Source organism: Saccostrea echinata, unplaced genomic scaffold (assembly GCF_033153115.1).
Source record: "Saccostrea echinata isolate AGI-Se365-2 ecotype Australia unplaced genomic scaffold, CSIRO_AGI_Sech_v1 ptg000015l, whole genome shotgun sequence".
Taxonomy (NCBI): Eukaryota; Metazoa; Mollusca; class Bivalvia; order Ostreida; family Ostreidae; genus Saccostrea; species Saccostrea echinata.
In genome coordinates, this window is record NW_026889764.1 from 10,814,737 (window position 1) to 10,827,199 (window position 12,463).

A 12,463-nucleotide genomic window follows, 5' to 3' on the forward strand; every position below is an offset into this window, starting at 1 on the left:
ACTCAAACACATTTTATTTTGTTGGTGAGTACAACTTTATGAAATATCTCTCTTGAGTTTACAATAGAACTACTAGTATGTACCCTGGTTAAGAAATTTTTTTTTAATTTACCCACATGTAAAATACGTAAAATAAATGAAAGGATTTTCACAATCATAAAATTCTCTCCTTGCATCTTATAAACCATGAGCAGCTTGACAAATGACACACGGGAATTATTTTTAAAAGAATATGCTGTGAAGATTTAAAAAGAAAGCACACTAATGCCAATGACATTTTCAAATTCAGCAAATGAAAGTTTGAAATGTAGAGAAAAATGTTAATAGAGCACTTCATGGATTTAATGATGTAAAACCAGAGTGGTCGTATCACTCAATGAAAACAAAGAGTTTTCATATATTAAGAAATTTATTAAATCACTAAAATTGCAATATACACATACATAAACTGCTTGATAAGGCTCAAATACACTGGTTAACAATCCCGTCCAATACACTCTCTGTGTACTGGCTTTCTCACTGCATTGTACACATAATAAACGAAACTAACAAAACTTATTCATGTGTGTCTACACTGCATATCTGTGTGTAATGACACTGAAATATAATGCAAGAGTATTAAAGCTGGACACATAACAAATGTAGCAGGACAACATTTATTTTCTTTGGCATGGATTCATTGTAGAAATGACTAACTTCATTTTGAATACAGTAAAAAGCTTACAACACAATTTTTGGACATTTATAGTGACCAAATACAAGAAAAAGAATTTTGTTTAAATTGAAAAGGGGGGAGGAGGCTACAAATGAACATAATATGGCACACTGATCATAATAAGTTACATAGCACATACATTTACAACTAGTATAGAAATCTACTGTTCAAACCTTCTTTATGACAAATTTAACACCATCAAACATTTACACTCTGTGAAAAACTACATACAATGGGTGTACCCTTGAAAACTGAATTTTTACAGGTTTATTTAGCTGCATAAAGGAAATGCTATAACGTGAGAATAAAACCACAATGTTTAAATAAACTAAATCTGAATACAGTACACAATTACAGAGTAATATCCTCTTTCCTTTTCAGAGTTCCTACTGCATACGAAAAGCTGATAGTTTAATGCACTGGCTTTCACTTTGTTCCTTGTAAGACTTTTCTATCCTGTAAGGTAAACTTCACTTTCATTTTGTGTTATGCACTCACTTCCCCTTTGCTCTTCATGTGTTTGTTGAATTCCTCCAGGATAATTTCTACTTCCTTCCTGTCTTGTGCAGTAGCTTCCTCTTCCTCCTTCCTAATCATCATTATACACTCCCGCAGTTCAGCAAGTTTGTGCTGGTATTCAAAGTAATCAGAATTTTTCACAAGCAGTTTCAATAGTATGAGAATTGAAGATCGAAGCTGCAATGACAAGAGAGGTGCAACCATTACTTATCTAGAACACGGATAAAAATATTACATATACTGTGATAAACTGTGAAATCACTCATTTTTGTGGGGGTTTAAGTTTGTTGGTTTTTGTGGTATGAAGAAACCCACATATACATGTGTCCCAAAAATTTCAAATATGTGACAACACTTCACCCACAAAATCAAATACTATGATACAGAATAGTCCAATCCAAACTTTGCAAAAGTTGTTTCCCTTTGTGGGGTCAAGCAAAAGGTCAAAAGGGAAAACAGCAATGTTTCTCTTCTTTACACTACCAAACATTTGAACATGCTGCCAGAAATTCACTGTGATGAAAAATTTTCCTTTCAATGTATGGCTAGGCCCATCCTGGGGCAATCAAAATACAAAATTTAAAAACCATTTAATGTCAAATGACAAAGTTACAAATGTTAAAGTTTCAAAGGCCACTGTGGGAATTCTATGGGTTTTTTCCCAAAGATGGCGGCCAATGGACATAACTTTTGAAAAGTGTGGATTCAACTATAAAAGTAACGCATAGGTCCCTACTTTGTCTCCAGGTTGTAGGTCTGTGAGGAATCGTATCAGGATGTCAATCAACACCTTGGCATCATTAACATACAGAAGGGAGGCGGTGCTAGGCTGACTGTACATGTCAATCATAAACTTCACCTGTGACTGGACCGGGTAGGTCTGGTGATCAAACATCTTCACTGGGTCCTCTGAAAGAGAACACACTCTGTGTTAAATCACCTATTGTAACAGTCAGTACCCTAGATTTTACAAAAATTTAAAAACCCTCTATACACTGCACACCAAAGAGCTCTGATTCTATAGAATTATTTGGAGTTAGAGTAATCTGCCCTTAAGTCTAAAATTTAACAAATTTAAATCTACAGTCTATTATTCAATTTGTAATAAATGCAAGTATTCTTAACATTTGAATAGTCCAAGATAAATAAACTGAACATTTCATTTTTATACTTTTTCCCCATTTAAGTAAATAACAATGATTTCTGTTCATCACTACTTCATTGTCTTTAAATTTTATTTTTCCTGTGAATAAATGTCACATACCCTATGTTGAAAATGAAATAGTTAAGCTCAATATTTATACCTTTATACAATATCATTTTATCATTGTCTGAAAAACATTTTGCTTTAGTGTATAGGGTCCTTAACAAAACAGGGGCATGGTTTTGATACTACCTTTTTTCCTTTTTCTGGACCTTACACACAGAAAGCTCATTTTTAGTTCTCAAATATTTTTTTACAGTTCTAACAAATTGCATCAAAAGTGTTGCTTGATTTCTTCTACATGAAGCACCAGTACAATTCGTCTTCCATTTTCATACCTCCTCTATTGAAGATTTCCAAGAGTTTTTCAGTAAAGACTTTGACTGTTCCTTTCTTGGCCAGCAAAGACATGATGTCATTTTCTTCTTGGTATGGAAAATGGAGATTATATGCCAGTAGCAAATTGACCAGTGGGTCAGTACAAAGGTCATCGTGGTCCAGGGAGGCTGGGTTTTCTATCATCTCCAATACTTCATCCAGGAAGTTCTCATTCATAGTTTCTATCAATATATAAATTAGGGATGTCAACGAATAGTCAACTATTTGACTGTCAGTCGAATGGACCGACGATCGAATAATGAAACGACATTCAAATATTGTAATTTTAAAAATACAATTAAGAGTGATAACAATATGGAATTCTCATTACAAAATTGAGAAACCATCTTTCCTCGGAGACAGTTGATAATTTTCTTCCACAAAAAACTTGATTTTCCATGTGTGTATATAGAAAGTACAGTAATTATAAATGCTTCACTACCACGAGAATTATCTATCAGTTACTGCTTGTGTTGTTTTTGTAATAAATCAACCATCAATATATATACTGGGCTTTGTTTGTAAAATAATTAATTGGACTTGATTTTATACAATGTAACAATTATCTTTTATTTTAAGATTGCTCAAATGCAAGGAACAAACCATAGCTGTTACATGTTTAGATGCTTCGATAATTATTAAAACAAAGGACTTTCTGATAGCCAGAGCAATCAATGAATAAGCAGTTACTAATTGTTTAACAATTTAACAACCACCTGGCATTTGGATAGTGTGAAATTACCTCCCCCCCCCCCCAAATTTATTTCGTAATAAGCTTTAAAAAATATCGGCTAGCAATTTCTGAATGCTCACTCTGCATGTACAGACCAATTTATGAATTTGATTAATGGGGAAATCACAAATTATGGAGAATGAGATTTCTAAATTTATTTTATATAATCACGCTATCAAACTTTACGTTGCAATAATTCTTATGTTACTTTTTAAACATATTTAAGTAAAAGGGTTTTTGAGTTATAAATACGTCGTGTACCAGTGAAGTTTGAAATTAAATTTTATTTTCAGAAAATGTTCCGAATAATCGACTATCGTTCGAATAATGGAATCGAATAATCGACTAAGGAAAATAAATATTTTGACATCCCTAATATAAATCAACAAATTATCATTTTTATCAATGGGTTTTGTTATGCAACTTCTTTCATTTCATTCTTTCTTTTCATAGAAGCAAATGCAGTGAGTGAGGCAAAGCACTGTTCATAAAGCAAGCTTTGTAGAATTAGGTGTAAGAAATGAGAAAACTGGAACTGACATAATTTTACAATTGACAGCTGTTTAGACTTCCTTCCCCAGCTTCCACAATTTTTGGTAGTCATTTGTCTTCTGAATTTTTGCTAGCACTTTTGAGCTCTACCTAATACATTTAGCTAGTCCTTTTTATTGAAATGATGTGCATGCTTGAATAGGGCATTCTGGGAAAACAATGTCAGATCTGTAACATCAACTATCATTACAAATTCAGTTTTGTTTGTATATAATAAGTGATCTAACCTGTACCAAAGAAATTAAGAAAACTTAAGCCCAATTATTTGAAGAATTCTGCTTTTCAGAAATCAGTTGTAATTCAAAATTTATTTTAAAAATGAAAGCCTAGCTTTGTTACCATCCTTGAATATTTTAGACTTGCAGGTGCTAACTGGTTCTCCAAATTTCTCAAAAATGCTGCATCTTCCATTTCAACCTTGAAATTACCGTGAATGACACAAAGCTTAAAGCATTTTCATGTATGCACAGTTTAGTCATCCTTTGCCAGCATGAAGTGCACAGAAGTTTCACCATGCTGAATTGAAACCCTCCGTGCAGCCTTCTCTACATATTTATACTTGGTTCAGTAACCTACCGTACTTCTGTATTTAACAATGGCTACAGTGCTAGCTAACTTATTTATAAAATGACTTTGTTCATATCACCTTGAAAACATTCCTTAATAAATTAATCTATTTCCTATTATCAAAGTTACTTATAAGCATTTTATTAAAAGTTTGGTTTTTTCATGGAGACAAAAATGTGAACAAGTATCACAAGTATCAGCCAACAGCCAAGAAGTTCACATGAGCATTTTATGTATCAAGCACTGCAATTCTTTAAATGACTTTTTAAACTCAGTTTCCAATATTTTTTTTACCATGAAGATTAGCAGGCACTGGCTCTCCAGTACAGAAAATCATGATCAAAACTCCAGCTACGTAACTAAGTCTCTGAGCTTCTACAAAATAGGAAAAAAAGGAAAATTCTATAATAATACACTATAGTATGTGTACATGCAAATTCATAAAAAAATAAAAAGAAAGAAAACATTCTATAATACAAAAAAGAAATGTCTAATCAACAGGCCATTCGATCACTTTTACTTTTTTAATACCCTAAAGTTGTCAGTAAGATTAAAGCAATCTAAAGCCCTGTGGTATAATCTTCAAAGTATTATTCTAATAGCTTTTATCTAAATAAGTCAAAGATGTGGAGGAAATATTCATAGAGAAATTTCTATGCATTCCATATTAAAAATGTAACTTACTCTTTTAGAACTTGAATGAACATAATAAAACGAAAGTAAAATTTAATTTCTAATAATAAAGAACGTTTTATGAACTTGTCACTTTGTTTCTGTAATTTGTGAAATGTGGTGTCCTATATGTAGTACCTTGATTTTGGTTGCGTATTTCGGAGACTAGTTCTAAAGGCAATATGGAGTACAGCAGATGAGAGATAATAGAGGACTCTAGATTACAGAGAGCTCCGAACACTTTCAGCAGGGAAAGCCTTAATGGAAGGCGTACCTCCTGAAAAGTAAACATCTGGTTTAAATACTTTCACCTTTAGTATCGTACAAAATAAAGTTATATTTTTAGAAGATTCCTAAATAAATGCAGTAGGATAATAAATAATGAAGACTTTGTGTAGAGTTCATTTCAATATATTTACATTCAGTGTGACTTTCTTTATGAAATCCATTAGAAATCTACGACATTCAAATCTCTACAACATATACGATTATCATACCGCGCTAACGCACGATATTCAATTTGTCAGCAAGGCCAGGTGTGTTTTAGGACCGACAACATCCAAAAATAAGAATTCAATGCTTAAGTGAACCATTGTAGTATTCATATGTATCATTTACTGCTCTGCTTTTATGCATGTATTTAATATCACATGATGCAAGTGTAAAATACACTTTGTTAGTGTAACACATACCAAATGATGTATCTGTGTTAAACTGGGATAATACATACCATTTGATAATACTGCACTAAGTTGTGGATACATTCATAACCATCAGATGCTATTGCATGGCGACACGTAGACGGTTTTGCGTTTTCCTTTGATAATGAAAATAAACATTATAAATTACTGAGGTAGATCTAAAATGAATTTGATATGAATAAGTCGAAAGTGTACAGTGATAATATAATGCCCTCTGACTATGACCATTAAGCCTTGACCTTGACCAAGAATTAATATTATTAAAATCATTCAGTAGTAATGATCTTTGCTGAAGATTGCCCCAGAGAAAAAAAAAAAGATAAAGAGGGACTACATACACACAATATTCTCCCTATTTTTTAATATTTAAGGCATAAATACATAGACAACCTACCAGTATTGAGAGCAGCTCCTCGAGGTAGCCTGAGATTATATGTTGGTCCTCGTGGAGGGCCCAGCTCCTCTGCTGGGAGTCCTCTTTACACTCTGTGATCTTCTCCAGGAGCTCTCTAATGCGGACATGATCGTGACTCAGATCATCTTCAGAAGCAGTGCTGGCCTTGCAGAATAAACAAGATAAAATTCATCATCAATGTATTCCTAAATAATTTAAAAAATACAAATCCAAGTATTTTATCTACAACATTCTACACAAAAATGTCAACCAAAACTTAATTTAGATACATGTATATATTTTCAGGAATGTACAATTGGAAGTGCTCCATTGCAGGCAGATATCTGAGTTATATCTTCATCATGCAATTATTGTCTGCATCATTCTCAATTACTGTTTCAAATAAACACTGGAATTTTCTTGCTTTCATGCAAGATTCACTTATAATGCTTTTGAATATTTATTTTAAAAAATGCTTGAAAACAGAAGGCTGCAGCTATTGCATTCAGCTCAGAGAAAAAAATGCACTATTTATTTGCATATTTACATGTTGTACATCAAGAATGACCATGGAATTATATTTTGCATTAACTGGTCACTGTCCACTCAATTATATATATGGGAATTATATTCCAGTCAGTCTACAATTACACTCAGCAACTAGGGATAAAATGACACTTGGCTCAAAATATTTTTTTTTCTACTATTTTTGTTTTAAAAGATGAAAATTTTCTGAAAGAAAAGATTAAAATGAAAATTAATTAAAATTAGTATATCATACAGGACAGAATTCAAGAAAAATCATTTTGAAGATGAAAATTTCATAAAAGAAACTGGGATTCATCAATATAAGAGTTACTCCCCTAATAGAGGGTCATTCTCCTCTATATGTATCTCAAATTCAAGGTCAAACTTCACCAGCAAACAGTAAACATTAATTATTAGTATTAAGAGGAATTTCTCATGACATCCTGCCATTCAAGAGTAGCAAACATCCAGAATTATTTGTAATGGTAAATAAAATATTACCAAGACATCCTTATAAGAATAATGAAAATTCTGAAAATCATTGAACTACATGTATCAATTTTACATAGGTATATTAAATCTATGAGAAATAAAACAATGAGCTTCAAGATACTATCAGTATTAATACATTAGTACAAAATGTAAATTACTTTTTTTTTTTTATCAAATCTGAGTTACTTTTATTTTAATTTTCATTAGAAAAAAAAATTGATAATTTATTTTTACATAACATTTTCCAAATACAGATAGTGTTAATGTGATGAATTAACATGCTATCCAAATCTTTACACACTACCTGAGTATCTCCATACGGAACTATCTTGAGATACAAATTTCCTACAGAAAAATGTTGTATAGAAGTTCAATTTCAATCTTATTATACATTATAAGTCTATTAGAAATATACCTCTTGGAATGTACAGAGTATCTTCTCCATCAGTCCTGCAGTCTGTGGCATTTTGTTGGCAATGTGAGTCAGGACCACCTCCACTGCCAGACAGGACTTGTCATAGCTAAGGTTAGTGTGTCTCCTGACCTCACCCACGAGCTCAGTGGCCAGGTTAGAGGGGAGGGGAATGCTGTTGACATTGATAATACTGGGACTCTCGAGCTGTTTGATTGGACTATTAGAGATGGACAGTCGAGAAGACAGAGAAATCACACTTTCAGACTTCAGCATTTTGTTTTCAGTAACTGACAATAGGTTTGATGCTCCAGTAGAATGGTCAGAGGATTCAGCGCTCTCAATGGAGGTCCCTCGAGGGGCAATGTTAGACTCTGGTTTAATCTGACCCTCAGTGGTGGACACAGGCTTACCGTCATTGTCATCTACATGCACCCAGCCATTATCATGTACCTCCTTACTTTCTGGTTGATAAGAGGGTCCTGCTTTTGCAGATTCATGAGAAGATGAATGTTTCAAAGACCCTTTTGATGAATGTGGACTAAAGCCCTTATGCTTAAGTGATTCCTGGGAGGAATGTGAGTCTGATATTGACCCCTGTGAGGAATGAGGACTCTGATCCTTACGCTTCACGTAACGGTGAGGAGAGTGTGGACTTGAGTGCTTCATTGATCCTGATGAGGAGTGTGGACTTGAATGCTTCATTGATCCTGATGAGGAGTGGGGACTTTTGTGAGCCTCTGGTGAGGTGTGAGGGGATACGCTATGATGTGGCCACGGAGTATTTGGCTGGGAGGACTGATCTGGGGGAGCAGCTGGTGGTGGGGGAGCTGGTCGCTTGGAGTGTCTCTTCATCAGTTGTCCAACATCTAACAAAAAATTCAATGTAGACCTTTTACCCTCAAATCGTGAGAATTACTTTAAACTTTCTTCACTATGGCATGAATATGGGTTTAAAAAAGTGAAAAGGATTTGAGTTACTGTGTAGAATATATGCTGATGGTAATGGTGAAAATAGATGCTCCTTTCCTGTATGGAGGAATCTTAATGAAAATTGTCAGAGTTGTTGAGAATTAAATACTTCATTTTATAGTCCAGAAAAATACTGCTCTTATTATGACTCACATATTAATTGGACATTAAGTTTTGGACTTAATCCAACTTATGTGAAATTATATACTGTATGTACATAGTGAATGTGAAGTCTGTATAATGAATAGTAACTGTGTTATCATATCACACAAATGTATTTACAAATGGACAGAGAGTAACAGTGATTACTAATAAGGAAATGTACATTTTGCAAAGGATTATAAATAAATACATTAAATAATTTTTATGCAATACACTGTAATATGTAACTATTAAACAAGATGTGTTTGTGAAACACTATGCACCCGGCCGCAACAAAGATCGAAAAAGCTATTTTAAGCGTATAGGTCACAGTCAAGGTCACAAGGTCATTGACCTTGGTGTCATTTGAAAGAACTTAATTAGTGGAGTATGCATACCAAATATGAAGTCTCTATCTCCTATGGTTCAAAAGTTATGGCGAAGGTTAAAGTTGACAACAGACAGACAAACAGACAGACAGGACAAAAACAATATGCACCCCCGATCTATCGATCCGGGCGCATAAAAATGAAACACTGAGAAACTAGAAAAACTATTAATGTTCAACATGGCTAACAGTAGTCTCCTATAAAAAATGATGACATTCTTTACCCTAAACTTCGCAATGCTCTAAAATGCTATAGTAGTGAATGAGAAGTACCGGTATGTATGTTTAAATATTTTTCCTGACAAAGTGTGTTTATGTAAAAGTAAACCATCTCTTAAATAAAATCTACATGAGTCAATGTCTTATCATTCTTTAGGTAAGTGAAAATATTTTTTTTTTAGTTTTTGACCAATTTACCCCAAAAATACAGGTATCTTCCTCTAACCATTTCTGTCATTTGAATCCAGTTCTGCTTGGTGGCATGGTACAGCCAGATACTAACCTGATAAATGCCAATGTTTTTCTGGGGAGCTATGTTCACTGTGATGACTAGATTCTGACCCGCTATCACTAGGAGTGTGTCTGTGTTCCAACAAATGATGCTCAACATTCCCTTGAGGTCCATGCTCCCTCAACACATGTTCTCTATGCAGCCCAAGTTTACTGAAAAGAAATGTTTGTTTGATTAAAAAAAACTTTCTGCACTGTGAATTAAACTTAAGAGTTTTTACACATACTGAGTTGCAGCACTGAAATAAATATTAGAAACAATAAGAATGTCACACAATAACAAAACAAAGTCAATTCCATTTGATGCCTAGTCACCTTGTTTGAATGGTAGTAATAGTAGAACTTTGAGCATGTAGGAATATTCAGAAAAGAGTGCTTATTAATACACATCATTACACGAGTTTTGAAGAAACAAAACATTATACAGATAGCAGGTTTTACCAAGTTTCATGTGTTTAGCTATATCCAAACAGTACTAGCACATCAAGTGTACACATACAAGTGTTTGCTCTGTACATATAAAATTAAATGCAATTAGAGTTATATTATATGTCTCTTATATTCTTGGCAATCACTTCAGTTTAGTAAAAAATAAAACAAAACAAAAACAAAAAGAGATGGGAATTCACTTAAACCATCTGAAAAAAAGGTTCCTGGTAACAAATGCTATGAAGTGAAGATGAGGGCACTAGAGGTAAAAATGAAGAGAGACAGTCAAGCAGCATTTGGCAAAGAAAAGTTGGGAAAATATTGATTATAGGTGGATAGAGATCCTGTGATGAGGTGAATATATATACTGCTGCAGACAAATAGAAATGTTCTGTTTAGGTCATATACTGCTAAGCACACTAGATAAGTTACAGGCAAATCAGTTTAAAGATTGTTCTATGCAGGAAATCATTTCCAGGGCTCGACATTAACTTTTTTTCCTACTTGTCCATTCAGACAAGTGACCAAGACATTTACTTGTCCGAACTTCAACTTCACTTGTCCAAAAAATTTTCAAAAAATGATCTAATACTGTCAACTTGAAAACTAAAATAAATTCCATTACATGTGCTTGATTGATTTGTGATTTTATTGATAAATATAACAAATACATAAAACAAAATTTTATCTAGACTTTCTGTCCTAACAACAAGATAAAAGGACTTAATTCCATCTTTACACTACCTGTAAATGTTCAACAGTCATTTTTTTTATTATTTGGAGACTTCTTTAAATTAAAATGCTCTTGTCCAATCAGACAAATGCCCAGCAATATTCACTTGTCCGTAATTTTTTTTCACTGGTACTGGACAAGCGTTAACAAACCTTAATGTCGAGCCCTGATTTTTTTTTTTTTCAACATGTTCATGCATCAACTTGATGCTTTTCTTTAAACCACACTGCTTTAATTCATGCTTCCAATGTCCTGTTTTTTTACTAACCTGAAAGTCAGTTTTTTCACCAATTTATCTACCATTATTTACTAAACAGAATAAACATTCAAATTGTAACTGACCATTTGCAGAAATGTATCTGGAATTTAACTGGCTAGATGACTCTAATTTATCATTATTTATGGTCAAAAACAGCCCCTTTTTGACATTAATAAATAAATTGGTGTTGGATAATTACATATGTTTTTTGGGAGACAGTATACATACTGCAAGTTTTCCCTTTGGTGGTGTGTGTAGGTTCCCGAGGCTGCTGCCTGGTAATGTATGTTTTGTATGGCCCTATCTACTGAGCTCAGAATCTCTGCCAAGGTGGACTGTGAAAAAAAAAATAAAAACTTTAAATGGTAAAATACTGATATTACTCATGAATGGGTTGCTAAGGAATGTTACAAAAATGTGTAAGCAAAACATGGTGTTTCACATGTACTGATGCATTTTGTGCTTAATTGCTAAGCAGAATATATGTAGCCAAAAAATTCCTTAAACTGAAGCTAGTATATTACGTATCTAACTAGCTATTACATAATTACATAAAAAGACATATTACACGTGAATAATTGTTTCAGGCATATGATCAACTCCTCCTACTCGAGGTTGATTCACTGCGCATTTTCACACATCTTAAGTAGGTCATTTTAAAAGACCAGATTAAATTGATCTGTGTTAATCATCTAATTTTCAAAGAGAATTTAAAAAGTCACAAATAAATGCTGAATTACATTGTCTTCTTTCTCAACATAACTAGCAGGTACATATCCAATTTCTCCAAATCCATTCTGCACAAGCAGCCATCCGCCCTCCGGTTTCTCTAGATCTGTAAACTGATCGCTGGCTTCAAAGGACAAATCAAAGTTCTTTGTCTTGGCTACATAGGTATACAATGCCCGATACATCTCGGTAAATATTACAATATTTGAACCCACACCTGATTTAGTAAATTAGCAATCCATGTCAATATTATTAACTGGTTTTCCTCTCTTGAGGACCAGTTAATTCTACATGCACGAAACAAGTCGTTCTCTTAGTAATTCGTTACTACACTACATGGTTTCGATTAAACAGGTTGAGTCCAAAGAAAATTAGGACAGTGTGTGCATCATACAATTTTGGTGTATGTAATTTATGTCTCTGTTGTGACAACAT

General features: G+C 33.4%; 1 protein-coding gene across 1 annotated transcript; it reads right to left on the reverse strand.

The window, feature by feature from the left end:
* Positions 1–390: 390 nt before the first annotated feature.
* LOC133187510 (NCK-interacting protein with SH3 domain-like) lies at positions 391–12,261 on the reverse strand. The gene is made up of 11 exons (XM_061322914.1): positions 12,040–12,261; positions 11,528–11,634; positions 9,871–10,031; positions 7,871–8,736; positions 6,436–6,600; positions 6,071–6,157; positions 5,479–5,617; positions 4,963–5,043; positions 2,777–2,998; positions 1,971–2,143; positions 391–1,411 (listed from the first exon to the last, which is right to left on the reverse strand). The coding sequence occupies exons 1-11, from the start codon at positions 12,211–12,213 to the stop codon at positions 1,202–1,204; spliced, it is 2,385 nt and encodes a 794-aa protein (XP_061178898.1). The 5' UTR covers positions 12,214–12,261; the 3' UTR covers positions 391–1,201.
* Between the last annotated feature and the right edge of the window lie 202 nt (positions 12,262–12,463).

Excerpts from the sequence above, each read along its gene's own strand:
- LOC133187510 (XM_061322914.1), bottom strand. The coding sequence starts at position 12,213 with ATGTATCGGGCATTGTATACCTATGTAGCCAAGACAAAGAACTTTGAT. Across the intron at positions 10,032-11,527 it reads CACCAAAGGGAAAACTTGCA|TAAACTTGGGCTGCATAGAG; the intron begins GTATGTATACTG and ends ATTTCTTTTCAG. Across the intron at positions 6,158-6,435 it reads AGGAGCTGCTCTCAATACTG|GAAAACGCAAAACCGTCTAC; the intron begins GTAGGTTGTCTA and ends TCATTATCAAAG.